General features: G+C 51.2%; 6 protein-coding genes across 6 annotated transcripts in view; 3 read left to right on the forward strand and 3 right to left on the reverse strand.

Annotated features, from left to right (window-relative positions):
* Nucleotides 1-759: 759 nt before the first annotated feature.
* On the reverse strand, nt 760-8072 carry ETH_00007225 (uncharacterized protein; the record flags this gene model as incomplete). Its single annotated transcript, XM_013376813.1, has 16 exons — nt 760-925; nt 1041-1222; nt 1325-1690; nt 1794-1903; nt 2122-2583; nt 2753-3161; nt 3308-4418; nt 4553-4977; nt 5103-5264; nt 5459-5908; nt 6053-6169; nt 6329-6475; nt 6631-7128; nt 7238-7540; nt 7686-7760; nt 8007-8072. 16 exons carry the CDS (start codon nt 8070-8072, stop codon nt 760-762), a joined length of 5049 nt encoding a protein of 1682 aa, XP_013232267.1.
* Nucleotides 8073-9055: 983 nt separating this feature from the next.
* ETH_00007230 (Dolichyl-diphosphooligosaccharide--protein glycosyltransferase subunit STT3A-like, related) lies at nt 9056-9377 on the forward strand (the record flags this gene model as incomplete). Its single annotated transcript, XM_013376814.1, has 2 exons — nt 9056-9253; nt 9324-9377. 2 exons carry the CDS (start codon nt 9056-9058, stop codon nt 9375-9377), a joined length of 252 nt encoding a protein of 83 aa, XP_013232268.1.
* A 299-nt stretch (nt 9378-9676) lies between these two features.
* ETH_00007235 (oligosaccharyl transferase STT3, putative) lies at nt 9677-12495 on the forward strand (the record flags this gene model as incomplete). The annotated part of the gene is made up of 9 exons (XM_013376815.1): nt 9677-10063; nt 10184-10418; nt 10584-10706; nt 11022-11082; nt 11516-11612; nt 11780-11845; nt 11941-12066; nt 12152-12343; nt 12433-12495. 9 exons carry the CDS (start codon nt 9677-9679, stop codon nt 12493-12495), a joined length of 1350 nt encoding a protein of 449 aa, XP_013232269.1.
* A 74-nt stretch (nt 12496-12569) lies between these two features.
* ETH_00007240 (uncharacterized protein) lies at nt 12570-19160 on the reverse strand (the record flags this gene model as incomplete). Its single annotated transcript, XM_013376816.1, has 14 exons — nt 12570-12640; nt 13333-13635; nt 13689-13820; nt 14170-14387; nt 14693-15150; nt 15898-15991; nt 16086-16214; nt 16328-16482; nt 17150-17555; nt 17688-17818; nt 17911-18026; nt 18187-18332; nt 18478-18585; nt 18892-19160. 14 exons carry the CDS (start codon nt 19158-19160, stop codon nt 12570-12572), a joined length of 2736 nt encoding a protein of 911 aa, XP_013232270.1.
* A 1986-nt stretch (nt 19161-21146) lies between these two features.
* On the reverse strand, nt 21147-22510 carry ETH_00007245 (Chromosome II, complete genome, related; the record flags this gene model as incomplete). Its single annotated transcript, XM_013376817.1, has 6 exons — nt 21147-21175; nt 21407-21544; nt 21682-21741; nt 21886-21969; nt 22305-22394; nt 22501-22510. The coding sequence occupies 6 exons, from the start codon at nt 22508-22510 to the stop codon at nt 21147-21149; spliced, it is 411 nt and encodes a 136-aa protein (XP_013232271.1).
* Nucleotides 22511-22985: 475 nt separating this feature from the next.
* Nucleotides 22986-25343, forward strand: part of ETH_00007250 (uncharacterized protein) — a gene marked incomplete at both ends in the record, with an annotated part of 3218 nt that continues 860 nt past the window's right edge. The window contains 2 exons of the mRNA XM_013376818.1: nt 22986-24476; nt 24635-25163. Coding sequence (XP_013232272.1) covers nt 22986-24476; nt 24635-25163 — 2020 coding nt within the window. The remainder of the gene's footprint in view (nt 24477-24634; nt 25164-25343) is intronic.

Raw genomic sequence — 25343 nt, forward strand, 5'->3', positions numbered from 1 at the left:
TTGTGGCCGGTGGCTTCCCGGCGCAGTTGTTGTACATAGTGCTGCGTCTAAGCCCAGCCACTGGCAATTTAACAGCTTATTGACGTTTCGCAAGCAAGCTTTGCTCCTTGCACAATGCAACTGAACTTTCGCTTTCTAACTTTCACATCTGTGTCATGCATTGCATGGCATCGACCGTTTGGATTTCTGGGCAGTCACAAGATCAATAGCAGCACTAGGCAGCAACGCCGAGTTCTAGGCTTCAAAATGGGCACAAAATGAGGCGTTTTTCAGAAGCATGTCCATCCTAAGTAAGCGAACAGAGGGCGCCAGGAAAGTGTGTGTTCGTACGTGGAGAAACAACTTCAGGCTGGAGTCTAATTTCAGTGGATGGGGTCCAATGGGACCTCGACTTAGACATTACAGGCGCCCGTGAAGTGCAACACTGGCAGCCGCGGAGCTCTCCGTCTGGCTCTGATGGTTCTCTCCTTGGGGGCGGGGTAGCTGTTCTAGGTTCAGGGGCAGTCTACAGCGGATTCCCGCTAGCCATTGCACACATAACTTGGAAAAAAAGATATCACACTGTACTTCTATGCAACGCCCGGACGCGGAAGCTGTCAGAAACAGCTATTTCGTTCTACCTTTCGAAACAAAAAGGCAAACTTTGGCTCAGCGTAGGCAGTGCTCCCCTTGCTGGCTGCGCTGGCGGCACAGTGAGTGCCTTTCCGCATGAGCACGACACTGCAAACAAAAGGCGGTACTTTCGTATTTCTAAATGCACTACTTCGAGAAGACAAGAACGTGAGCGGGGTTGGAGGCGCATTCCCAACTGGTCTCGCTAGCTTCGCATGCTGCAGTGAGGGGCACTGTCCCCTTCAGTAGTCCTGGGTTCGAAGCCTTCGCCTTCCCCTCAACACGTACTGTCGGTAGCCTATACGATCCTGGCCTGACCTCGTAAATACACAACACGACTCGCAGAACTGGGATACAGGCAGCGCGTTCATTGCTGAGAGCATTTCACCACAGTTACTGAAGGACGAAGCGCGCACATGGCGCCTCACCTTGATGGGACGAGAGTCCAGTGAAGCGTCTTCTTGCTAAGAGGAAGAATGATAACTTGCGTCTTGATTTGTCCGCCGACCATGAATGGGCATGTAGGCGAGAATGGCACTGAAAAAGGGTCAGCTGAATCCAGTCCGTTCGGACCGTCTTCATGAGGATAAGACAAGCTTACAAGCAGCTCCTGCGCAGCGAAAGAGCATAGTTGCTTCAATGACTGTTCTGTGAGCCCTAAATTGCAACAGTCGTTCTAAAGCGTTCGCTTGTAGAGATGGCCGAAGCTCACCATTGCCTCTCGAGTTATATTTCCAAAAGTTGCCGAAAACATGAACGGCACACCCACAGCCGACGTGATTGGGTGAGCCACGTTAATCTGGAGGCACTGCAGTGACAGCGGCTTAAGTATTGGTGGTAGGCTTGCCTGTCCGGAATGCACAGCCGCAGGCAACGAGTGAGAAATACCATTTAATGGTGCGGCCGTTAGCACAAAAACTGCCAAGTTCAGCATGCCACTGCAGCTTTCTGTTACTGGATTTCTCGGTAGATTTGATGCTGTAAGACTGACAATAGTTAAGTTCTCCGTGATGCCGAGGTTAACACAACAGAATGGAAACGGGAGATTGTCTCTTGTCCGGGCGTACTTCATGAACACCTGAAAGTGGGACATTCACAAATAGCACTGCGGCTACTAGTAATGCACCTCACACACGGTTTGGCGTAGAAATGACAAGTACTCCGAAAAACAGACGGCTCACTGCTTGTCGGCGAGCCGAATCTTTCATCCTTGAAATCCCTGACCATGATTCGCCCGGCAGAAGAGTGCAAGGCAGTTCCGGAGTAATCAGTTGTTGCCCTAACGAGTTGCCTGCAACGCACATATCGTTAGCTTTAAGAGATGAAAATGCAAAACCATCACGCAATATCATTCAGGCACAGTCATGGGCGCAAACGGAATAGAACATAGATTACGAGCTCGTCCGCAATTAGTTAGGCATTCTGAATATGCCGGCTCAGATATTCCTGCATTTTGCATGTTAATCTTGTGAGGTGTAGCGCTTAGCAATTATACTCGTGAAGGCAAACCTGGTGCATCTGACGGGGCGCACGAAACTTCGAGACTCGAGAACTGAATGTCCCTGAGCTGGAGAGCAGTGCACGAAACGTTTGTGACATTTACACGGTAGGCCTCGCAAGAACCATCAGTGCCTAGTGGAGGAAGATAGATCGGGCTGGATGTTAAATCGAAGCAGCGCTGGCACTCCACAGAGCTGGACGTCGTCAGCCTCTGAACAATATCATCAAGGTTCACATCTACTGTTACGCGAACTTCAAATGTCCCCGCGCGACGCAAACGAAGGAACATGGGTATACAGACAACTTTGGCCGTCTCCAAAACATCAGGCACTCCGCCAGAAACAGCTTCCTGTGTCGCCTCTCCAACAAGGATCTTCAACTCCTTAGCAGTAAACTTGCAGCTATATTTGCGCGGATCGAATACCAATAGGGAGGCTGTCCGTTCCCTGCCTACAGTCCCCCGATTCTGTCCTGCATACGTGGGAGTCGTCATCAACACGCACAGCCACCACTACCCCCAAAAATACATTCACTGGTGAAGGCTGTACCGTATCGTCCTCAGTTTAATGCGGCACGGAATTCCGCATATAAAGATTGTGATTTCAATATTAAAGGAACGCAAATACGACGCAAAACGTACCTGAGTTGCGCCTAAATACTTGATCATCCCTCGTTAGTGTGAATGGCATGCACGGAGACCCATTGGTGGGGAGCCGCAGGAGCTTGGTGCAGTTTGGCAAATCCGCGCATGTACCATTCGTTTGTTCTTGCTCCCCGCCATTTGCATTTCCAGCTCCGCAATCATCCAGCTCTTGAAGCAAGCTCGAATCTATCAAAAAGGACTCGAATTCATCTTCCAGAAGCACAGATGTGTCAACTGTGCGATCATTCACACTCCCAGACTCCTGCGCCGTACACTGTACGCCGATGCTGAATTTGCAGAGCTCCCAGTCTTGCTTTACGGTTAGCCGAACTGTATAGGGTGCAAGCTCGCCGATCCAAATGTACTTCGATTGAGGGTCGCCAACTGTACTAAGCTCAAAAGAATCCTGATGGGCAGAAACCGTGCACATTTGGCGGAAGTTGGAACATGCGTGTGAGAAACCGGGTGGTGCTTGCCATCAACGTAGATACGGGCTTGGGAAGCTTGAAGGAAGGAAATTCATACTGAATCGACCCGCGCTGTTTGACCTACTTTCGATAGGCACAGCGATGGCAGGAAGGGCTCAGCTAAGCCGGGACGCTCAACATCACAAAGTGGAGGCGGAGGTATGCACAGCTTGTGGAAGCGAATAGCCCGCCTAATTGGGGAGGGCCAGCAGCCGTTAGGCACCGCTTCAGTCTTGAGAGGGCTACTTGGAGCCACCACTCCGCCAGGTAGTCTAGACAACTCCCCCTCCACGGAGCACAAAGTAGCTAGCTGGAAGCAAACTGAAGGGCACAATGCCCATGAAACCTGCAGGCGGCGCACTGTTGCGCCGCTAAGATCCTTTAACTCTGGCGGTGCCAGATATATATTACAGTAGCATAGGGCTTCATGAGGCAATGTGAGGGATGCAGGCTCTGTAGGAGAGGTTGATCCAGCCTGCTCTCCCACAAATTTCTGCGAGCAATTTAAAATTTCTAGGTAGCACCGTGCCTTCTTTCCCGTGCTGGTTACAAGATTGGCCCAATTTGACACTGAGATGTCAAATCCCAGACGGTGCTGAAAGCACACTCTGCCAATGACCACGCCTTCCCAGGTTGAATCCCTGTCAGCGTGCGCGCTGGGAAGAAAGAAGTGGCGTTTCAGAAGTAGTCCACTTCCTGAGATAATATGTTGACGATGCAGCTCAGCGCACAGGTCGGTCCACACCACCACTGCATGCAGGTCTACATGAAACAGCCACTGGCTGTCGCCCGAGCGTTGCTCAAAGCGTCTTAGCAAAGGCAACAGCTTTTCCACAAATTGGTGCATTTGCTTTCGTTTCAAGCCGTCAAAGTCCTCACTGTCTTCTCTCAACGCAAGAAGGTTAAGTATCTCAAATGAGGCCTTAAGTGCAATATGGCAGCTCTTAGCATCTGCCTGGGCTCCTACAGCAGTTGCCACCGTAGACACGACATGTGAGCCAGGTGTCGAAGCTGCCGCAGAAGGGAGCTGAGTATCTCCACCAGTTGGGCGACACAGGCCCTGATCACCAACGGCCGAGCTTGATCGCAAGTCAACTCGAGCTATTTCATACAAGAACTCCGCAGAGGGGATAGATAGCAAGTGGGACGTGCACAGAGTGAGCCGCGCCAAAACGTATCGATATAACGGCCACCAGCTGCAACAAACAAAGCAGGTATCCTCGTAAGCAATAGAGAAGCTGCGTCAATACACAGACGCTGGAGTACACGATGCCCACAACAAACCTGCAGGCACTGGAGCAGTTAGCACCGTCAGAGAAACTTTTCTTACCCTGTGCTCCGAACCGCCCCAGAAAAGCGCATGCTGCTTCCAACAGAAATTTGTGGCTCGTTTGCCACTGGCTGACTTAACCTCCTTGGTTGCTCCGTAGGCGGAGTTGCATGAGTAACTGAAGAAACTTCAGGATCTGCAGCTTCTCCATCCGTCGCCGCTTGCAAGGAGGCAGCACTTTGATCCTCGGCGTTTTCATGACACGAAATATCGACACTTTGCTGCGGCGTGCCAGACTCCGCAGTGGTACACTCCGCTGGCTTGGATTCGAGCTGCCACGATGTCTGGTGGCCGTAAGTGTGCGACGCAAAAGCCGTGGCTAAAGTGAAGTACAGCTGGCGCGCCGTCATCATCCGATGGCCATCAAACATGGCGTCGGCGAGCTCACAAGCCAAGATCGGACAACTGCGGTAGCCTCCAACAAGCTGAAAGCGCAGAACAACGCGTTCACATCATTTTGCCAGTGCAAGGGCATGAATAGGCACAAAGCCCTTCTAACTACTCTGAAACTACCGAAACTTGCAATTTTTACGCTATTCACGAAACAGACCTTGTAAGCGATATGGGCTTTAGACAACAAGTGCGTTGCATGCGTTAGCACTTGAGCCTCGTTGAAAAAGAAGATAAATCGAAGGAACACTTCTTTCTGTGCAGCGGCTGCAGCTGCTTCGGGGTTTTGGGAGCCTGACGTTGCGAAGGCAGCTGCTCCATGCTGTACAAAGACAGTGCACCCACACCCCAAACAAGCCCAACATTTCGTAAAAGTACACACAAGCAGACAAAGACATCGCAAAAGCTGCCGCAGTGATACAATAACAAGCTGAGACTTGCCTGAAGGGTGTCCGGCTGCCCCAGCCACTGCGATGGCACCCCCAGCCCGCCTTTCATTGAGGGGGGAGGATGCACCTCCTTTGCAGTCCTGATCCAGGCTCTGACGTGTTGAAGGTATCGAGCGGCGGCTTGATAGTGGAAGCCAGCGAGCTGCCACACGTCGCGCGTGTCAAGAGATGAAGGGCTCGAGTGCATGGCTTCTTCGCACAGTTGAGCGAGCAGCTGGTGCAGTTGCGCCAACCAAAGGGGCAGCAAATAGCCCTGTAAGGGAGACTCCGGGATATTTTCCCGAAGAACTGCGCGGTGCTCGCGTGCGTGGTGAGCTGCCTTGGCTGGCTCTTTCGCTTTGAAGTACATCGGGTACATGCGCACGCTAATCAAATTGCACACCGTCATTCGTTCCAGTGCAGGGGCCATCTGCGTGTAGCTTGTCAGGAACTGCCAAGCTGTTATGTAGCTTTTCATTGCGGCGTGGGGCTGTTGTGCAAATTCGAGCATGTACCCTGCCTTTATCAAGCATCTGGTCTGTGGACATGAGCACCAAAGGCAGCCGTGGCAAGCGCTGCTGAAGGCAGAGACGAAAGACTTACTGGGGACAAAGGCAAAAACAAAACTGAGAAGCTGCAGTGGGATTTTGCTTGATGAGATTATCTGCAAAGATAGACGGACCTGGTACACATGGAAAGCACTGGTTTGAGAACGGTCTCCCTTGAATGTCACTTGTGTCTGCTTTCGGTAACGTCGCGCTTCGTTTTCGTAGTATTCCACGCTACATTCAAAGGAAACCTGAGAAGACATTTGGAGACTGTCCACAGACAACGCGTCGGGCCAAAAGTCTGGGGAAAAGCGATTAATGAGAGAAAGAACAGTAGTGAGGCCGATCAAGATTACAAAATTGAGGAGAAATTTGCGTGAAGTTCGTAGAGGTTTCTTCGGGCTGTGCACCTGCTCGAGTTTCTCCAGCTTTGACTTCAAGTCATCGACGCCGCACGTTATAAAGATCGCCGCTATATCTGCTGGGTTGAGCCTCTTCAGAAAGCCAACGGCAGACTGGGGGTCTTCCATGCCGCCGGGCAGAATGACGAACACAATCTGAAAAGGAAAAGGCTGGAGGAGTTGAGAAGCACTCAACGCTCATTTCAGATCTTAATGTGGCTTTGGAAAGCGGCAAGCTCTTATGTGTGCCAGCCTTGCCATGGCCCTCTCCTGCACTAGTCACGCGGTGTGCCTTTCACGTTGAACCTTACCATCTTCGGGATGACAACGCGTCTCTGGAGCCTGTCCCTGAAGAACTCAATGATAGCCATGGCTTCCGCTTCAGCAGAGGCCACTGCGCTGCCTCGAGCGAAAACAGCAGCTCGAGATTCCGCCACGCCCCCCGGCGTTCTGGATGCCGCAGCAGCTGAGACTGAAGCCAGAGACTCCGAGCCCGAGCTGGTGGACAGCCCCGGCCGCGGATCTTCAGCCTGAGTGTGTGTGGAGGCTGCAGCGAACTGCTGCTGCGCTGCAGCAGAGTCGGGCGGGGCCTCCAGACGCTGCCTACAGCCATCTCGAGTGCAGCACGCACTGGACTGTGCAGAACACTGTTGACGGGCGGATATGTCTGGGAGGGGCGAGGCGGAGTTTTGGCAACATCCGCAGCAAACAGATCGTATGTCGTACACTCTTCTCCAGTCGAAACAGAGAATGAGACAAGAAGGCCTTTCTGTGCGCATCCGCTGCATCCATGTATGCTTGAGAAAGCCCTGCGGCCGCAGTTCATGAGGAAAGAGAGCCTTGAAACATATCAAAAGCAAAGAAACCCGTAACCAGGCCTACATATACTCAGATGCACTGGCTAATTTGTGTACTTACTTTGTTCACAAGTTGTCCTCCCGATACAATCTTCTTACGTTGCGGGCCCTTCTCGCGCTTCACCCCAGAGCCAGGCGGCTCCGCGGGAAACAGAAGCCTCGCAGAAACGCATTTTTCACTGCTCACGCTGCCTCCCTGAGGCTGGTCTGGTTGAGGTGGAGTGTGCTGATCCCCACTAGGGGGCGTTCCAGACTTCTCTGGGTGGGCTCCTGCATCAGTCGATGCACTGCACGACTCGGCTGGACCACTTTTCGGAATAGCGTCCGCAGCAGCATCCTGTGTAAGACCCCGACAATCTTGTGTCTGCACAAACACTGGCAGGGACGCTGCGCAGCATTGCAGGCAGTGTTCAAGTCCTCGACTGCTCGTGTAGTGACCACACTCATTCCTGTGCCTTCAGTGCATCCCGCTCGTATGAAGGCTCTTGCATACTAAAAAACAAATTTACCTCATCTGCGTCACAGAATACATAGGTCAAACGCTGCCGCCTACTCCGCGAGCTGGCCCGGTCGCAATCAAACGTCTGACGTAGCAAGGCGTGCAGGCCTCTCGGTGCACATACGCATATCAGGGGTATTGGTGGAGGGCTGCATGATGGAGGAGAAAGGGGAAACATTAGAGAATAAGTACAGCAGTGTTTCGTTCAGCAACGTCCAGCGAACTCTGCTCAGCTGGGCTGTTAAGCTGGGATAGGACAGTTGAGTCCCCCCTCACAGATTGTGAGAGTAAAAACGGTGCGCGGTGTAGCGCTAAGGATCAATAAACTCACAGTGATGTGCTCAAGCATTGTGTTTCTGCATCCGAAGCGCTGTTTTACGCGCTGAGCATCCCGCATTCGATGCAACGGGGCCTGCTGGGGCCCTGGCTGAACTGGGACCAGGTCGGCTCCCCTTTGCCTTCTACATATGCTTAGCCCCAGATTTTAGTGGTAACAAGAGTATAAAAGCCATCTTTACTTTTCACTTTGCTTTCCCCAAGCGTGCGTCAAGGTCTAGTGATTGCATCAACGCGAGAACGGTTTTGTGCTGCGCCGACTTGGTCTTGTGCCCCCAGCAGACCAGCACCTTTTAGCATCGGAATAGCTGTTAAGCGCATAGCTCTGAAAATGCAAGATGGAATTTTATAGGTGTATACAGCATGCATAGGGCTTCGAGCGACTGTTTATCAGGCTTTTGACGGTGGCTGGCTGCACCCGAGTCGCCGGTCATCCGCCCGCGCAACCGCTTGAGACCGTGCGTAGCAACAGCTTGCTGCTTGAATGTCTTCGGGAAGCGCTCAACGCCTTCCTGGAGACAATCAAGCAAACTACTGTTGGGCTGTGAAATAGATTCTCGCACAGCTTCGGCAGCGGCAGCTCAGGTGTGTAATGCAGAGCACCCAGTGGCACATACCGCACGCAGGCGTGTCAAACAGGGCGAGCTACGTCAATTGAAGTAAAGTGTTGCTGAAGATGGAGCCTGAGTTGGCAGACACAGAGAAAACGGCTGATGCTTCATCCGCGCCAGAGGCCAGCTTGTCATTTGAAGGCGCGTTATGCAAGATTTTCCTGAGTTCCACAGCATTCAAGGCAAGCTTAGTCGTCCCTGAAGGATTGCCACCCAATTTTTCTACATAGTTGCAGCTTTTTTAGAGTGTTAAAGGTAGCATGTCGCCTCTTTCCCGGGAGAGTCTAGGTATTTGTGGAGCTATGATACTAGTGTGGGGCCTTTCAGCCGCTGTGTCTACAGCCATCGGGGCGAAATTATTGCTTTTGTGCAGGTGCAAGCTGCTGCAAAACGATGGAGTTCACTAATTGAGGTGCTCTGTTTCATCCAAATAATGCTGTTATGCCTTTCCACTCGGCTGTTCCCATTTATTCGGGGCGAGTCAACGATCTATGACTTCGACCCGTACTTCAACCACCGCGCAACCAAGTTCCTTGCCAAGGAGGGCTTCAGCGAGTTCTGGAATTGGTACGATGATGGTGAGCCTCTGCGCCCTTCACTCTGTTTAGGGAGCCCCCACCCTAATCAACCTGTGGCCTTTTTTTTTAATTTGTGCAAAGTGCTTTCGGATTCGAATGCTCACATTGTGACGTTTGCTGCAGCAAGTTGGTATCCACTTGGACGGCCATCAGGGCAAACTCTTTTCCCAGGACTGATGACAACCTCTTATTTATTTCACAAAATCTTGAGCTTTTGTGGCATAATAGTCAGCGTGTATGATGTTTCCTGTTATCTTCCGCCCTTCTTCTCCTGCTTAACAGCTCTTGTAGTTCACTGCTTCACCAAGCATGCCAGCGGCTCGCGAGCGGCCGGGCTCTTTGCGGCGCTGTTTGTTGGAATATCTCCTGCCTACGTTAAGACTTCGCTTGTGGGATCCTACGACAATGAGTGCATAGCAATATTTGCTATGATTTGCGGGTTTTATATGTGGACCCGTGCTGTAAAGAGAGGCACAATGATATCAGCTCTCTTAGCTGCTCTCCCGTCTGCTTACATGGTCTCTGCTTGGGGTGGTTATGTATTTCTTATCAATGCGATTGCCATTCATGTGTTCGCCTTATGCGTACTTGGGCTAATAACTCCAAAACACGAGGTGGCGTACATTGTATTTTACGTCATCATTACCGCATGCTGCATCAATATTCCCTTTCTCAACTTCACCCCTCTCTGGAGCTCTGAGCATATGGCCAGCCACGGAGTGTTCGTGCTCGTCATTGCGTCTGCGGTAGCTCGCTTTGCTTCTTCGCTAGTTCCCAAGGACCTTGTGAAGGACCTTCAAGCCTGGGTTATTGGACTAGCAGGTCTCCTTATATTGATCGTCCTTTTAATATTGGCTCTCACGGTAATTCAAGTAGAAGGGGTTGGGTCGCCCTTATTTTCGCAATATTGATACACAATGTGTTTTTGCAAACATTGCTGGTGAACGAAAGTGACCAAGGATTCTTGCCACTGTGTTTAATAGGGCAAAACAGCGTGGTCGCCGAGGTCCTTAACTTTGCTGGATCCTACTTACGCAACCAAGTATATACCTATCGTGGCTTCTGTGTCAGAGCACCAACCACCAACTTGGTCAACATACTTCCTTGACCTCCACATGATAATGTTTCTTGCTCCATTGGGACTAATTCTATCTCTCCAACGAGGGGGAGGCCTGTTCTTCGTTGGCCTATATGGCGTGCTGGCTTGCTACTTCTCAGGTGGGACAGTTGCCCTGTCTAGGTAGCACTTCCACGCCCGTGACGGCGCACGAGCAATAGGCATTAGGCCGCCAGAGTCTGCGACTGACGAGCAGAATGGTAGTTGATACCGAAACGTTTTGCTATTCATTGAATACAGATGGCATGCGCACTTATTTTGCGCAGCCGTCATGGTCAGACTTGTGCTCGTTCTTTCACCGGCGGCATCCATCCTTGCTGGGATCGGCGCAGCTACCTTAGTTGCCGGGGTTCTATCTCAATGTCGTAAGGTTTACCCTGGCGACAGTGGTACGACCTTGAAATCTGTAAGCTTCCATTTGAACTAGCTGCTCTGCACTTGTGCTGCTGCTTGGTGCTCGGCCTGCGTGGGCTGGAAGATTACGGCAGAACCATTGAACACCTGTTCCTTTTGTCCCCCGCAGCTCGGTATCCAAGTGATAAGAAACGGCATTTTCAGGATTCCCTTCACAGTGTCTATTCCAGTGCTACTAGCATTTTTCTGGCTATGTGTCATGGTAAGGACCAGAAATTTGGTAACATTACGAATCGGGGTTCGCTACAACATGACGACATTCGGGAGTTATTTTTGCGGATTTGGTTCAGTATGTTGTCCACTGCACTTGGATGGCCTCTGCAGTGCTTTCGAACAGAAGCATCTTTATGGGTCCGTCCAAGTCTAGTTTTGACCACCTTGCCGGAGGCAAATATTAAAGGCCACTAGTGCACAAACCAGCTTAATGCTTGCGCAGCACTCTAATGTTCGAACTTCCACGCAGGCCTTGCTTCAGAGCTCGTAGAAGGCTACAAAACGCTCCGTTTGATGAACTGTATCTCATATTTTTGCTGCAGGAGGGCCAATTGGTCGCTCCAAAGCGCCAAAGCCTGATGACTTTCGCGAAGCATACGATTGGTTTCGTCAAAACACTCACCCAAAGTCTCGAATTATGGCCTGGTCTGTTTAAGACTGTGGTAGCACCTTCATTTTGTGCGCGCGTATGCGTTACACGGGTTTCATTTGAACTTAGTAAGCGACAAGGAAGAGAGGTTCCACCCGGATCATTTCAGTGAAGCTAGCACAACGACTCTTTGTGGTGAAGGTGGGACTATGGATATCAAGTATCAGAAGTTGGGAACAGGACGGTTTTTGTGGACAACAATACGTGGAACAGCACGCACATCGCAACTGTTGGGCTTGTAAGCATTCTCAACAGCGTCATCGTGGAAACTGCATGTTTCGTGCAAATGAAGAGACAAAACAGGAGGGAGCTGCTGCACTGTGTATTCCATCAAACTGCCTATGCGCTGCATTCTGTCGCTACGGACTATTCACAGCATTCTGAGTGCGCTGCAATTATATTTAGGCCTTTGGGTCTGAGGAATTCCAAGCCTACGAGATAGCTCAAGACCTGGATGTTGACTATGTATTTGTAAGCAACTACAACCCAAAGCCAAAATGAGTCAAAGCTGGCAAAGTCAGATTAGTGAGGAAATAAGCTCGTATGCAAAATCTAAAGTTTCTCAGGTCGTCTTCGGTGGCATGGCGCGGTTTTCCAGCGATGACCTCAACAAGTTGATCTGGATGATTCGCATTGCATCTGGAGTTTTCCCCGATATGCAACAGTCAGACTACCTCGGACCCAAGGGGCAGGTATATCCGTTTAAAAAAATGTGAAATCGGGACAATATGTGTGCATGTAGCTGATAAAGACATTTGGCGTTGTATGCGTGCGCAGTTCACCGTTGGAGAAGGAGCGCCGAACGCCCTTCTGAATAGCCTGCTTTATAAGCTTAGCTACCAACATTTCGGCAAGGCAACTAAAGGCTTCGACTTCGCGAGAAGGACACAAGTAAATGCCGGAGATATCGTGCTCAAACATTTCGAGGAGGTCTTCACCTCAGAAAATTGGGTTGTTCGAATCTACAAGGTAGGTCTGCTATTACCAGAACGTTTCCCTGTATCGTTACGCTAGTCATTCTTCACCTTATTGCACATTGTCTGTGCGTGTAATATCAGGTTCGCAAAGCAGACAACCGGGATGCAAGAATGCTCAACGCCATCGAAAGTGCATTTCATTAAAAAAGCAGCACCGAAAGTTGTGTAAGAATATGTCGCGCAAGCAAAACAATGCAAGGCGATTGATGCCAGTTCTCTTAAGCGGTTTGCTGGCGGATCTTCTCGTAGATGGAGTCGTGGTATTGCTTGACCCTCTGCACTTCCGCATCTGCAAAAAGGTCTCGTAACAACACATGCATAGGGTATACCCATATTTTTTGTCATACCGTCGGGCCTGAAAACATTTTGAACTTAAAACCAATTTTTAATGTATGTATGATATTGATAAAACTTACACGTATTCCAAGAAGATCAGCGGGATGAGACTGCGCGCATTGATGGAAAATGTTGCACCGTCCATGGAGAAACGTCACAGAATTATTTCTTACAGGCTTGCACCACAAAGCATGATGTATCCAGTCAGATGTGTGAAGTTGCTAGAAGTTATCCCGGCCATATATGTTAGAACTGCACTGATTCCGCGCGAGACCATAGACCCGGTGTTCCTAACAGACATCATCATGGCGTAGACACTGCCCTCAAGGCCTGTTTAAGAATTTGTTGACAAATACTCTAGTAATTTGTGATGGAAGACATTCTTACCTGGGGGACAGATTGAAGCTGTCAACACCAGAAGGGGGAGTAGTTGGATTTCAGCGGTCTGACAGATGCAGAAGTTGGATTGATCCTGGACCAAGATTGTCTTGCATTTTGCTTACAGCTTCAATGAGAAAGCCTCCACTGAGAACGAACGCCTTGTTACTAATGCCAAGGGTTCTGTTGAACCCAGTGGTAAGAATGACTGGGAAAAAAAAACGATCATGAAAGTTGTTACGATAAGCATTACTCGATAGTGCTTACTGGGTGAAAGGTAGATGGGCACAGCTACAAGAATAGTGGCGAGGAGGGTTTTGCGGAAACCGGTCCTTTTGAAGAACGTCCGGTACATCACCACTCCAACCAGCGCGGCGATACCGTAGGTGAACCTGGGAATGCAATGTGGCAAAGCGGCATATAGATACGCCAAGCAACAAACCAACCTCAGGGTTCCCATAAAGGTTGGAGAGAAGCCGAGCTTGTTTGTGAAGTAGAAAAATAGAGCATCATCATAGTCAGGCCCAGCCATGTACGCGAAAATGTATAGAGCGGGTCCCCAAATAACAGCTGAAGAGCAGTGATATCGACGATCTCCTCAAAGTGAACGGCAAAATCCTTACATTGCTTCAGGAATTCCATGAGCAGGCGCAGTTGCGTCTTCATGTCGTATGATGGCGCTCCACCAACATCTTCCATGAAGAGGGTGATAAAGGCAATGAACAGAGGGAATATGGATGTTGCCAGGAAGATGCCTAAGAAGCGACAATAAGCAAAGTCCTTTTCCGAATGATGCCGCATCTTCCCTACTCTGCTTTGAAGTTTTCTCTAGCAGGTAACCCGACAAGTAGGCGACGATCAGACTGCCAACTGCTTTCGCAGTGATAAAGTCGGACACATTCTCTGCACTCTGTAATCAAATATGAGGGATATCGCTCGCCTAGCACTGTGTAAAATGAAAATGCCTACCTGGTCCATTGACCTCCCAGCGGTAGTTTCAACAACCAAAGCTTCTGCAACTGCCGAGCAGAAAGAAGCGGATATCTGGAGAGGAACGATATTACTTCTGTTCTTTGAAGTTCATTTGTCTGCGTTTTGGCCTACCGATATCAAGAATAGGGAGAGCAGAGCGGTCAAGATCTGAAGTCGGAGGATTTTGCCTTGTTTTCAAGTGAACAGATACAAATAGAACACGCACGTGTGTGGGAAACGTTCCCAACATGATAAAGCCAAGCCCTTCTAACAAGCTGAAGGCAATCATGTAGGGCTTTCTACGGCCGCCGCGGAGAGGATACGAATCCGAAATGAAGGCGAAGACTGGCCTGCGAACATGGATTAGCGTTGAACGTCAGGAACAAATTCGTGTTTTGCTCACTTGAAAACCCAAGGAAGGGCCGGCGCAATGAACAGGGCAGATACTTCCGCCGGGCTCAAACCTAAACGCAACCTCTTGATTTCTCCAATAACGCCAAATATCCACTCAGTACTCACCTAGATCATCCTTGAGCATGTAATAAATGGCAAGGGCTGCAAGATGTGTCAGCCCCTCGGAGAAGCCGACGAGGTATCTGAGCAATTGCTGGATGCAGGCAAAGCCTAGCTGTGGTAACCAGAAATTACAACGTACATGACGAACTGCGTGAAGGAAAGCCGCTTCCAGAAATGCGTGTCCGCCAAATGAGGAAGCAATCCATCACTAGTTTCCCTGAAGAACGTGACGAGGAGAGTGAACAGCGATCCCTTGTGAATACGTGAGACTGTTCTTCCTACCCTGTGCCTGCAGCCTAAAATTTGGAAATTATTCGAGTTCCTAAGACCAAACGACAGAGTTTTACTTACAGCTTGAACCTCCTCGAGGCCGCCAAAGGCGGTCCGGATGGCAGTTCCTCTCATTTCTACTAGCTGCCTGAGAGGTGAATCTTTTAGATACAAATTTTGCCTTGGGGTCGGTCGGCAACAAATGTTCCGATCCGCGTTTCTTTCTGAAGTGCGCGTTGTCACTGGTGAGCCGGGATGTCCTGATACGGTGTCAAGACACCGCAGCTCGTGCACGCTGCAGCCGTCGCAGACAGCTTGCTCACTACTCTATATTGCGAAAACTGCGAAAGCGCAGACTTTCTAAAGTTAATATTGATAAAAAATACTAAAATCCTAACTGTCTAGCAGGTCGCACCAATATCACTAGTATTGAGAAGAAGCAAGGTGCTCTTCGAGAGAAAGTTACGAATCAACGCATCAGTCGTTGCCGAAGCGGCAGGACGACACCCAGCGGTTCATTCTGTCGCTTCAGCACGCACAATGGGCAAACTCTCAGCCCTTTTAAAGTAAATTAATTCGCATTTCGAGCTTGGATCAGCTAAATAGTGACACTCTCCAGATAGTTGTCGGCGGGATCCACGAAACGCTCCAATTTGAATCCACATCTATGCAAATGACTTTGCGAACGATGTTAACCTAGCATTTCGGATATTCGCCTTGACAGTTTCCAGCTGAGCTCGCAAACACTCGCACCATCTGTTCACAATCTAGCACGAAACACACCCGGGATCCCAGATTCCTCTAGCTTCAGTCACCCCTCTATGCATATCTGATGCAAATCCCAATTTACAACATCTTTAACGGTGGATCCTGCATCTTGCATTATTTATTATTTTGGATGTCAGTGACAATGTCAGTGGCCAAGACATTCGGTGGAGTGGTACAATTCGGGTATTTCGATAGTTTGAAATGCTACGTTTCACTACACAGCAGATTTCCATGCAGCACGCACGAATTCACGGAAAACTTGTGATTTATGTTTGAATTCGGGTTCAAGAGACACTTTTGGCTCACCTGGCTGTTGACATGCTCGATTAGTGCAGCACCCGATGCACCAACTGCGGTAAGCGGCTTAATATCATTCTCCGTGACTGTCGTATATCCAACGCTGCGTAAAGCGACAAAGGCGCGCAACAAACATCCTTCAACAAGTTGCTGTTGCTGCTCACCATGCCGCACAAGTTCAAGCCTTAAGAGCTTACCGGTCAAATATAATTTGTTGCAGGTTGTCCAGGCGATCTGCTTCTTCCTTTGAGAGCTTGGAAAAATCATAGCCATTTCCAGATTTGCATTTGCCAGTGATGCGCTTCACTTCATCAGCTTCCTCAGGACTGCGTTAACGTGGAAGCAAGACAAATGATTCAGCTATTTCTAGCTCTGTTATAGGCACCCCCTAAAGCGCTCGTGTAGGGAAACGTGCAGACGATTAGTTCGCATCCAGTACCTGACTGTGAACATTTCCAGGAATTCCTGTTCACGACGGCGAAATATTGCAGATACTCGTTCACGAACTGATCCGCTCTGCGCTGGCTTTGATCCTTCCGCATCAGCACTCTGGAGCTCTTTCAACGACGCTCGAAAGTGTGCTCCCACTGGATCCTGGAATCATGCATGACTCGCAGAAGCACTCACAGAAAGCCATGCACACATGCCCACACAAACATTACAAATGCATGCATTCGGCTTAAATAGGATATACTCCCACAGCTGCCTTCATGCGCAAACGCAAAGGTAAGCATCTACATCGAAGAAGACAAATATATTGCGTCTTCGAAAAGCTCCAACCGCTCCTCCTCGCAGATTCATTAATATACACGCGTACGCGCACAATGACAGTTTCAAACAAGAAAGCAAGTGAGCCGGCACACAAGTGAACATACAAGTATAGTGAAACCAGGCACAAGTACGCACGAACGTGGGCACATTCGTACACGCACAAACGAATGCTCAGATAAGAACATTAATACGCGTTAACAGTGACAAAAAGGCATGCATTCATCACGCCGCAACAGCTTGAACATACAGTAAGTATCCGCATAGGAACTGACGCATATATAAGTGTTGATATATCCAGAAGGAATCTCGATTTAAGGGCATGGAAATGCTCATTCATGAGCAGATTCAGAAGCATATAAGTGACTTAGTTGCATGCAAATTGCCGTCAGTGCATTCTTCAGAGACATCCATATCGACGGGCGTCTTGAAGCAGCGAATTCATGTTGCCAGTGACGGCATATCCCACAGAAACTCTTTCTCTTGAGCTTACCACTGAAGGAGTTTCCCCCGAAATGCCCTCTATGGCGGCTTTCAGCGCTGCGTCTTGCATCTTGGCGTCGGCTTCGACTTTTTTGTGGAAGGAATCGATGAGCTCGTTCACGATTACCTCGTGAAGAGAGCCTTGGATGGCTTGCTCCGCCTGGTGAATCGATAGAAGTTTGCTGTTCATCTTTTCCACCATCCTCTGTCTCATTTGCTCCAGCAAGGCCTCGTGGTACTCCTGCAGCTGCTGCTGCACTTCATCTTTGAAGGAGGAGAGGTACTCTACGCAGCGCGCATCGTTCGCGTACTTCTTCAGCTGCAGGTGCACCAGTTCTTCGCCTGCGTCTTTGCGTTCCTTTGCTCCCTGAATAAGAGCTTTATCTTCTTTCCACAAGTATTCCCGGATGTTCCGGCTGCAGTTGCACGCACACCGCACCAGCGGACAGCCACGCTGCATTCCGCATTTCACGTTCCCGCGGGCGTGCCGGGGCGCCCCGCTGGCGCCATTAAAAGTGTTTTATTGTTTTTTGAAAGCTGCTGCTCACTAAAAGTAAGAAGCCAACATGTAGAACACCGCGCCGAAGGGGAAGGTCTTGGAGTAGAACCAGGCGTTGCTGAGCACTTGGTTCGAAAAGCCGTACCAGACGCCCAGGAAGCACAGTCCGTAGCTCGAGAGCTGCGCAGCAGCAAATCTGCAAAAGACTTGTTTTTGAAGAGCTTGAGAAGAGGAAGCAGCGCATTCTGCTGCGGATCGGGGAGCCGTCTCACCAGGTTCTTGGGCTTCTCGTACTTCACCTCCACGAGCTCCTCGGGCGTCTTCGCCCGCTGCCTCATGCAGTACTTGTAGCACTCCTCCTCCGGCAAGTCAAACAAGACCGCCAGCTCTGCAGAGACACCCAGCGAGGCCTCCAGAGTGAACTTACAAGTCCCGAAGAGGCCCCGGAGAGGCGAGCTGGCTGGCTGGGCGTTTGCCTCCGCGCAGCCGGCGGCAGCAGCTGCTGATATTTTGCAAAGAAAGCTTTATAAGAATCGCCAGCTGCCCACCGGGGTAGTGGAACTTGTAGTCGGCTGGGAAGGCGAATTCGAAGGCGTTCATTTCGTTTTCTGAATAGCCGTTTTCCCAAATGCACTTCATGAGTTCCGCCTTGGTGATGTAAACGTCCTTCTCCACCACCAGCCCGTCGCGGCACCTGCGCGTCAAGAGCTCTTTGCAAGCTGCAGCTCAAGCGGCTTGCTTGCTGCATCTTGCTGCAGCTTGCTGCGACTTGCTGCGGCTTGCTGCTGCTCAGCAGCAGAAAGAATCCGCGGCCAATTTTGGCGCGCACGCAGCCTCACCTCAGCGCATATTCGATGAAGGCCCGAGGCCTGTTCTCCACATCCGTCACCAGCTTCAAAAAGCGCAGAAACAGCGGCGCTTCCTTCGTGAACTTCGCCAGAGACTCCCTGCAGACGCAGACACGCAGCGACCGCAGCGGCACTGCTCAGCCTCCACACACGCACAAAGCTCTTTATATTAGCAATAAGAAACGGAAAGTGTTTTGAAAATATTTCAAAACGTAAACATTAAATGCCAATGCGGCTTTTCGGGGACAAAATGGCCCAGGCGAGGCGTCGACGTGCTCGGGTTCCACTCGAGGGCAGTAGGAAAAAGCCAACACAGGATGCACGCATTCGGAGGATCGCCCAAATATGAAAGCGCCTCCGAGATTTATCTTTAATTATTTCTGGATTTGACTGCTGCATGCGGACCTCGAGGGCTCGGAAAGAAGAATGTCGTCGAACTGGGTGTCGGTCGTCCACGGCTTCGTGATGCGGTACTTGGTGTACTGGACCTTCTTGAAGCCCCAGCTGTCACTCAAGTTCGCGTAGGCTCGAGTTTGAGGGCTTTGAGTTGGCCTCTGGTGAGGAGCCACTCCCTGAAAAGCGGCCAAGGGCCTGAACGCCCCTTGAAGGAGAACGCCCCCGGAAGAGACCCCACGATGTGGGGCCCTTAATCGGGCCAGCCATAACGAGGCCATATTTATGCACACATACTTGTTCCACACCCAAACGGTAACGTCTGCGAACTTTCTCTGCTAAAAGGACAGCAACTCGACGCTGCATGTCATGGGGCTAGGCGGGGCCTTTCAAGCAACGGGGCTGGCTTGGCCTGCTCTAGCAGCCACAACCACTCTGTATTCCTTTTATTACGACAATTTCGTTGTTTCGAGGGGATTTAATAACGCCCATAGATACACGGTGCGTGTGTCCCGGTGGCTGCAGCGCGCGGGTCAGAGGTGACGTTCATGGGAGAAGCTGCATTCCCATCGCGTGATTCTGTGGCTGTTAACGCCAACGAAACGACATAAACAGTGATTTGATAAATCGCCATTCAACAAATGTTTTGATTCACCAAACATTCGCGAAAAAAGGCCTCACCGAGGAGTTTGCAAGTTGAGGCTGGGAGTGCTCGTCTGTGCCAAACTGAGGATCAGGATCATACTGGAAACTGCACACACTGTGGTCGGATTTCATCTTCAATTCGCAAAGACACATCAGAATTTGTTTCCGATATGGAGCGAGAGTGAAGGCTTGAAGGCCTTCATCAGTTTCGTTATGTGCAGATTAGTAACCCCTACTGGTATGGTTGTGTCTTCTCTCGAGGGGAATCAGGCACTACTAGTTTTCCGAGCAAGAACTGCTGCATGTTCATATTTTCAGAAATTTCGCAGCACAATATGCGAGTTTCTTCATGTCAAGGACAACAATTTCAAAAGGATCAATAGAATAGAGCGATACTCGTTGGTTCATGAGAAAAATAAGCCGAAGCTTCAGAAAGTTGAACGATGAGAAAGCATCCCAAGAGTTGCATGTTACTTAGAAGTGCGGCAGCAAAACTAATGCTTGTTCAACAGCAACAGACTAAAGTAAGAATTCATGTGAGGCTCTTCTTATGTTTTCTGCATCCGATGAAGTTCAAACTTGTGAACAGCATTTCTAGTTCCTCCAGAGGTTACAGCGACGACTCACACGGAATTATTGTAAATTATTTCGCTGTAAATCACATTAAGAGAGTATTGCTGACTTACAGCCGATTTGGGGCAGTTCGACACAATTCATGCAAATTCACGTTTTTCAAACCTGCTTGCCCCAGACCTAGCTAGCAGGGACAAGCTGTTCTGATGCACAAGCACTGTAATTGAGAGGGTATACAGTGCTTTTTGCCATTGAGAGGATCTATTTTGGTTTGCATTCTTGTTAAAATGCCATTTTGCCTCAGTTTGTGTGCCGCATTCGCATACTTTTGAACTTCTGCTCCATTCATGCAGGACAGTTGCACAGCCTTAGTTGCAACTTTAATTGACGCTACAAATTGTCAGTAGTAAGATGCAAATTGAACTGGCACAGGAATTATGAGCCTCTGGCTCTTGAACCAGAGTGGCTCCTCTTCCCAAGTCTAGAGAGATAGCTCTAGGAAGCATCTCAAGAGAGGAAACGAGATGAATAATGAGAGCTGCAGCCCCCATTTTCCGAAATCAAAAAAGGCCAGTGAAACATAGTTTGGTGTGAGGACTAACTGGCCAGAAACTTCATCTTCACGTGCAGCAATATCTGAAAAATGCGGGAAGAGAGAAAGAAGAAACTGCTGCACTCGCTGGCTCACTAAGTCCAGCGAGATCTGCGAAAAAGCCTGTAAAATGCATTTAAAACTATTTTAAATTGTTTAATTACTGGCTAATTTCCTATAATGCATCGCTAGTAAGGAAACTCTGCTGTGCAATGCTGCCAGCGGAAGCCAGTTAACTGCCGCTCTGCCAAGTTGAATTCGGAAAGAAAAGCCAACCACTGAAACGAAAGGAGTCCTTTTGAATCCCTCGTTAGCAATTCAAATTTATTTTAAAAATGTGAAACAATAAATGCAAAATAAAATGAAAAAAAGGGAGATCAGCCCGGTGTCCCTGCAGCAACTTGCATTCGGCAAGCGGCAGCTCGCTTTCGAGGTCTTCATTTAAATCTTTTCAAATTCAGAAAAAGCCAAACGCGTGGCCGCCAGCTGCAAACAAAAACAAAAGCAGCAGAGCTCTTGTTGCGATTGTTTCAAAAACAAAGGAAAAGAAGTATATTTGGCCACATTAGCTCTTCAGATCTCTTCAAACGGACAAAGAAGAAGACAAACAGCTTTTGTTTGCAACAAAAAGCAACAGAGGAGAAGCCAGCAAGCGCGAGACTGCTGCTGCTGCTGCTGCTGCGCAGCAGCAGCAGCACCAGCGAGAAGCAAACAAACCTGCGACAGCAGCAGCAACAGACGCAGCACCTCCAAAGAGAGCCCCAGCAGACATTCGCTCTTTGCTTTCAAAGCTGCTGTTCATATCTCGCGGCTCTGTGAGGCTCGGGGCCTGGCGAACTTCCAGCATAGTGGGGCCTGCGTTGCAGCAGCAGCAGCAGCAGCAGCAGGGAATGGAACTTCTTGCTGCACTGCTGGGTCTTCAGGGGCAAGTGAGTGGCCAATATGGAGAAAACGAAAAAGAAGAAAATGCAAATTCTTGTTCAACAACTCACCGCAGTTGCAGCCTTGCTTCTGCAGCACCTTATGCGCGTTGTCGCATATGGGAAACTTCGCTGCAGCGGACCCACAGCAGCAGCAGCAGCAGCAGAAAGCCAATCAAATGCCGGCTCAGTGGGAGTGAGGAGAGGCCCTGCTGCGCGGAGTGGCGAGCAACAAAGTCTGAATCGAAGCAGCAGCAGCAGCAGCAGCCGACTCACTGGACTGCCAGCAGCGGCAGATGGAGAAGTTGACCGTCCGTTTGGCCGTGGGGTATAAGACCTCCGTGTGTACACTCGGCAGATCTGCAGGCGAGCAGCAGCAAAGGAGGCTGCGCGAAAAGAGGGAAAGCTGCGGTGAAACACCACTCTCCCGAGTTTAAAAGGTCCAAAATGCGACAATTTAAAGAACCATTATATCCTTTTAAGGCGTTTTCTTTCGTCTGCTGCGCTGCAGCTCTGGACAAGGAACGCCGCAGTGCTGCTACACCTGCAACTGGCTGGACTTGCCGAAGGTGAACGGAGGGAAACTTGGGGGGAAATGGGGAAGCGAAGAAGAAGCGCCACCGCCAGTGAGGTTTATTTTAATTTTAAAGTTAATTGGGAGAAGAAAGGGGCGGTTTGTGGAGTTGAAGACGCACTGAAGACGTTCATGGGATCTCCCGCCTTCCTCATAATCTTGGGAAGCGCCTTGGCCTGCTGCTGCCCCATCTCCTCCCAACAACGGAGAGCTGCAAATAAATGCGAAAGCAGCAGCAACAGGAAATTGTTGAAATGAATTTAATTAGGCAGTTGCGGGTACTTTGAACGGGCTGAAGAAGGCGGCCCGGCACTGACCGCCACCCATCCGCGCGTGCAACTCGCACTTTTGGCGAAATACAAGTTCTATTTTCCACTGAGATGCAGAAGCTCCTCAGTCTCAAATAAAAAGAATTTCACTTAATCTTTTGCATTTTGCGTTGAGGCGTCGTGGCTTCTGCTGCTGCGGCTGCGGCTGCGGCAGCGCGGGCTGCTGCCCCGCATGCACGTTGAGTCAACCGAGGCCGAAGACTTCTCCCAAGTTGAACTTTCTTCAGAAAGCGAGTTCTTTGGCTCTTCTCGAATTCTTTTTTGTTTAAAAGATCCCAAATGAAAATTAACGCGACAGTTTGCTGCTAAAGAGGGCCAGGAGTTCGAAATTGGGGGCTTTCCGCGGCGGTTTCCGCCGGGTGTGCGGGTTTGCTGCGGCGCTCGGGCCCGCGCTTCCGGGGTATTTGGGGAGTGTTTGAAGTCTTTTTGGACTTTCAAAGAAAGCGGAAAGTGCAGAAGACCCTTTTGCTGCAATGGGGAGGCCCGGGAGGAAGCAGCGGGGGAAGAAGGGCGAAATCGGCAGCGCCGTGCTGCACCAGTGTCTGCTGCGGCAGGCGGCGAACGCGCAGCAGCAGCAGCAGTTTGTGGAGACTGTGAAGCAGCAAAGCCAGGAGTCTCGCGCGCTGCTGGCGAGGGCCCCCGCGGGGGTTGCAATGGGCAGCAGCATTTCCCGCCACAGGACTTTGGAGTTTCTCTCGGGGGCCCTTGGTGCAGCAAGTCCCTTGCCCGGCAGCAGCAGCAGCAGCAGGAAGCACCCGGAGCAGCACTTGCGATCCGTGTTGGAGCGCAGCAGCCTCGACGAGTACCTGGCCACGTCTCTTGCTGCTCAAGACACTTTTGCTGAGGACCGCAGCGCAGCGCGGCTGCTGCAGGAGCCCACAGCGCCGCTGCTGCTGCCGAAGGTCTCCTGCTGCGCTGCAGCAGCGCAGCAGCAGCAGCAGGAGCGGCCGGACTTGCTGCTGGAGGGCGTGGAGGTGCCGATCCCCCGGCGGCCCATTTTGTTCTCGAGGGAAATGGCGGAGCAGTGCAGCAAAGAGGCCAGCAGCAGGCGCGCAGCAGCAGCAGGCAGCAGCGCAGCAGCAGCAGCAGCAGAAAGGAGCCGCAGGCGCAGGAACCGGGCGCGCGTGAAGCTGCTGCTGGCGGGCAAAGTGGAAGAAGCCACAATCCACAATGTGCAGTTTGTGCGGCAGCAGCGGGAAGAGCTGCACCGCAAGTTTCAGAAGTTTCAAAAAAGAAAAGAAGTGAAGGACGCGAGGGCCAACGGAGGCCGCGGCCCCCGAGCTGTCCGTACACCCCAGAGTGCCCCCGACGGCCCGCAGCACTTTCCGGACGCCACTTCTTTTTCTTCCTCTTTTTCTTCTTCTTCGAACCCCCACTCCGACGCAGATGGAGATTCTCAACCAGAAAAAGAAACAGATTCTGAATCCGAAGAAAAGTCTGAATCGGGATCTGAATCTGAATCGGGATCTGAATCTGAATCGGGATCTGAATCTGAATCGGGATCTGAATCTGAATCGGGATCTGAATCTGAATTGGAATCTGAATCTGAATGGGAATCTGAATCCGAAAAAGAAGAACAGGAAGCAGAGGAGGAGGCGTCGTCGAGAGAGCGTCCGGCGTCGGAAGCCGAACTTGTCCGCCGGCTCCCTGCCGGTGTGCAGGCCCCCCCCGCGCCCCCAGCAGCAGCAGCAGCAGCAGCAGCAGCAGCGCTGCCGCGGACGGCCGCGGAGCTGGAGGCGGTGGAGGCGGAGGCGTTTCTGGAGTGGCGGCGGCGGCTGGCGCGGGCGGAGGCGGCGGGGCTGCTGCTGACGCCCTTCGAGAAGAACCTGCAGCTCTGGCGGCAGCTCTGGCGCGCGGTGGAGCGCGCGGACTTGCTGCTGCAGGTCGTCGACGGCCGCGCGCCCGACTTCTTCAGGTCCCGAGACTTGGAAAGTTATGTCCGCGAGGTCTCCCCGAGCAAGCAGGTGTGCGCGCCTCCGCGCTTCCTGCGGTGTACGTACACCGCGCTCGGGTGTACGCGCAGCTCGCCGCGGTGTACGTGCACCGCGCTCGGGCGTGCGCGCGGCTCGGGTGAAGGCGCATTTCGCTTTTCTTTTCTTTTCTTTTCTTTCTTTTCCTTCAGGTCCTTATTGTCGTCAACAAGGCGGACCTGCTCCCCCTGCCGCTCCGCCAAATCTGGGCCAACCACTTCGCCCAGAACGGAGTCCGCGCCGTCTTCTTCTCCGCCCTCCGCGAGCTCCAGCAGACCCAAGACCCCCAGCAGCAGCAGCAGCAGCAGCGGCAGCAGCAGCAGCAGGGGGGGGGGGAGGGGGAGTTGCTGAAGAGAGAAGACGGGGAGTGCGTTGGGGGGGCGGCGCGGTGTACAGACACCGCGGCGGCGGAGGCGGACGCGTCGGTGCTGAGCTGCGAAGAGCTGCTGGCACTTCTTTGCAAGTTGCGGACTCGGCACTTGGCGCGAAAAGGCCAAGCCGGAGGCCCCCAGAAGGACTTCGTCGTGGGCACTGTGGGCTTCCCAAATGTGGGCAAGAGTTCCCTCATTAATGCTCTTCTCCACTCCAAAAAGGTTTCCGTTTCCCACCAGCCCGGAAAAACCCGCACACTGCAAACCATTCCGCTCCCCGGAAGGGGCATTTTGCTCTGCGACTGCCCCGGTGAGACCCGCACCACCAGCAGCAGCAGCTGCAGCAGCTGCTGCTGCTGCTGCTGCTGCTGCTGCTGGTGTTGTTGCGGCAGCGTTGGATACAGTGGAAGCAGCAGCAGGCGCTTTTTGCCGCTAGAGAGACCCTCCTGCTGCGCTCCACTGCACTTCTTGCTGCTGCAGCTTGCTGCAG

Source organism: Eimeria tenella, genomic scaffold, assembly GCF_000499545.2.
Source record: "Eimeria tenella Houghton genomic scaffold, Eth_scaff40, whole genome shotgun sequence".
Classification (NCBI taxonomy): domain Eukaryota; phylum Apicomplexa; class Conoidasida; order Eucoccidiorida; family Eimeriidae; genus Eimeria; species Eimeria tenella.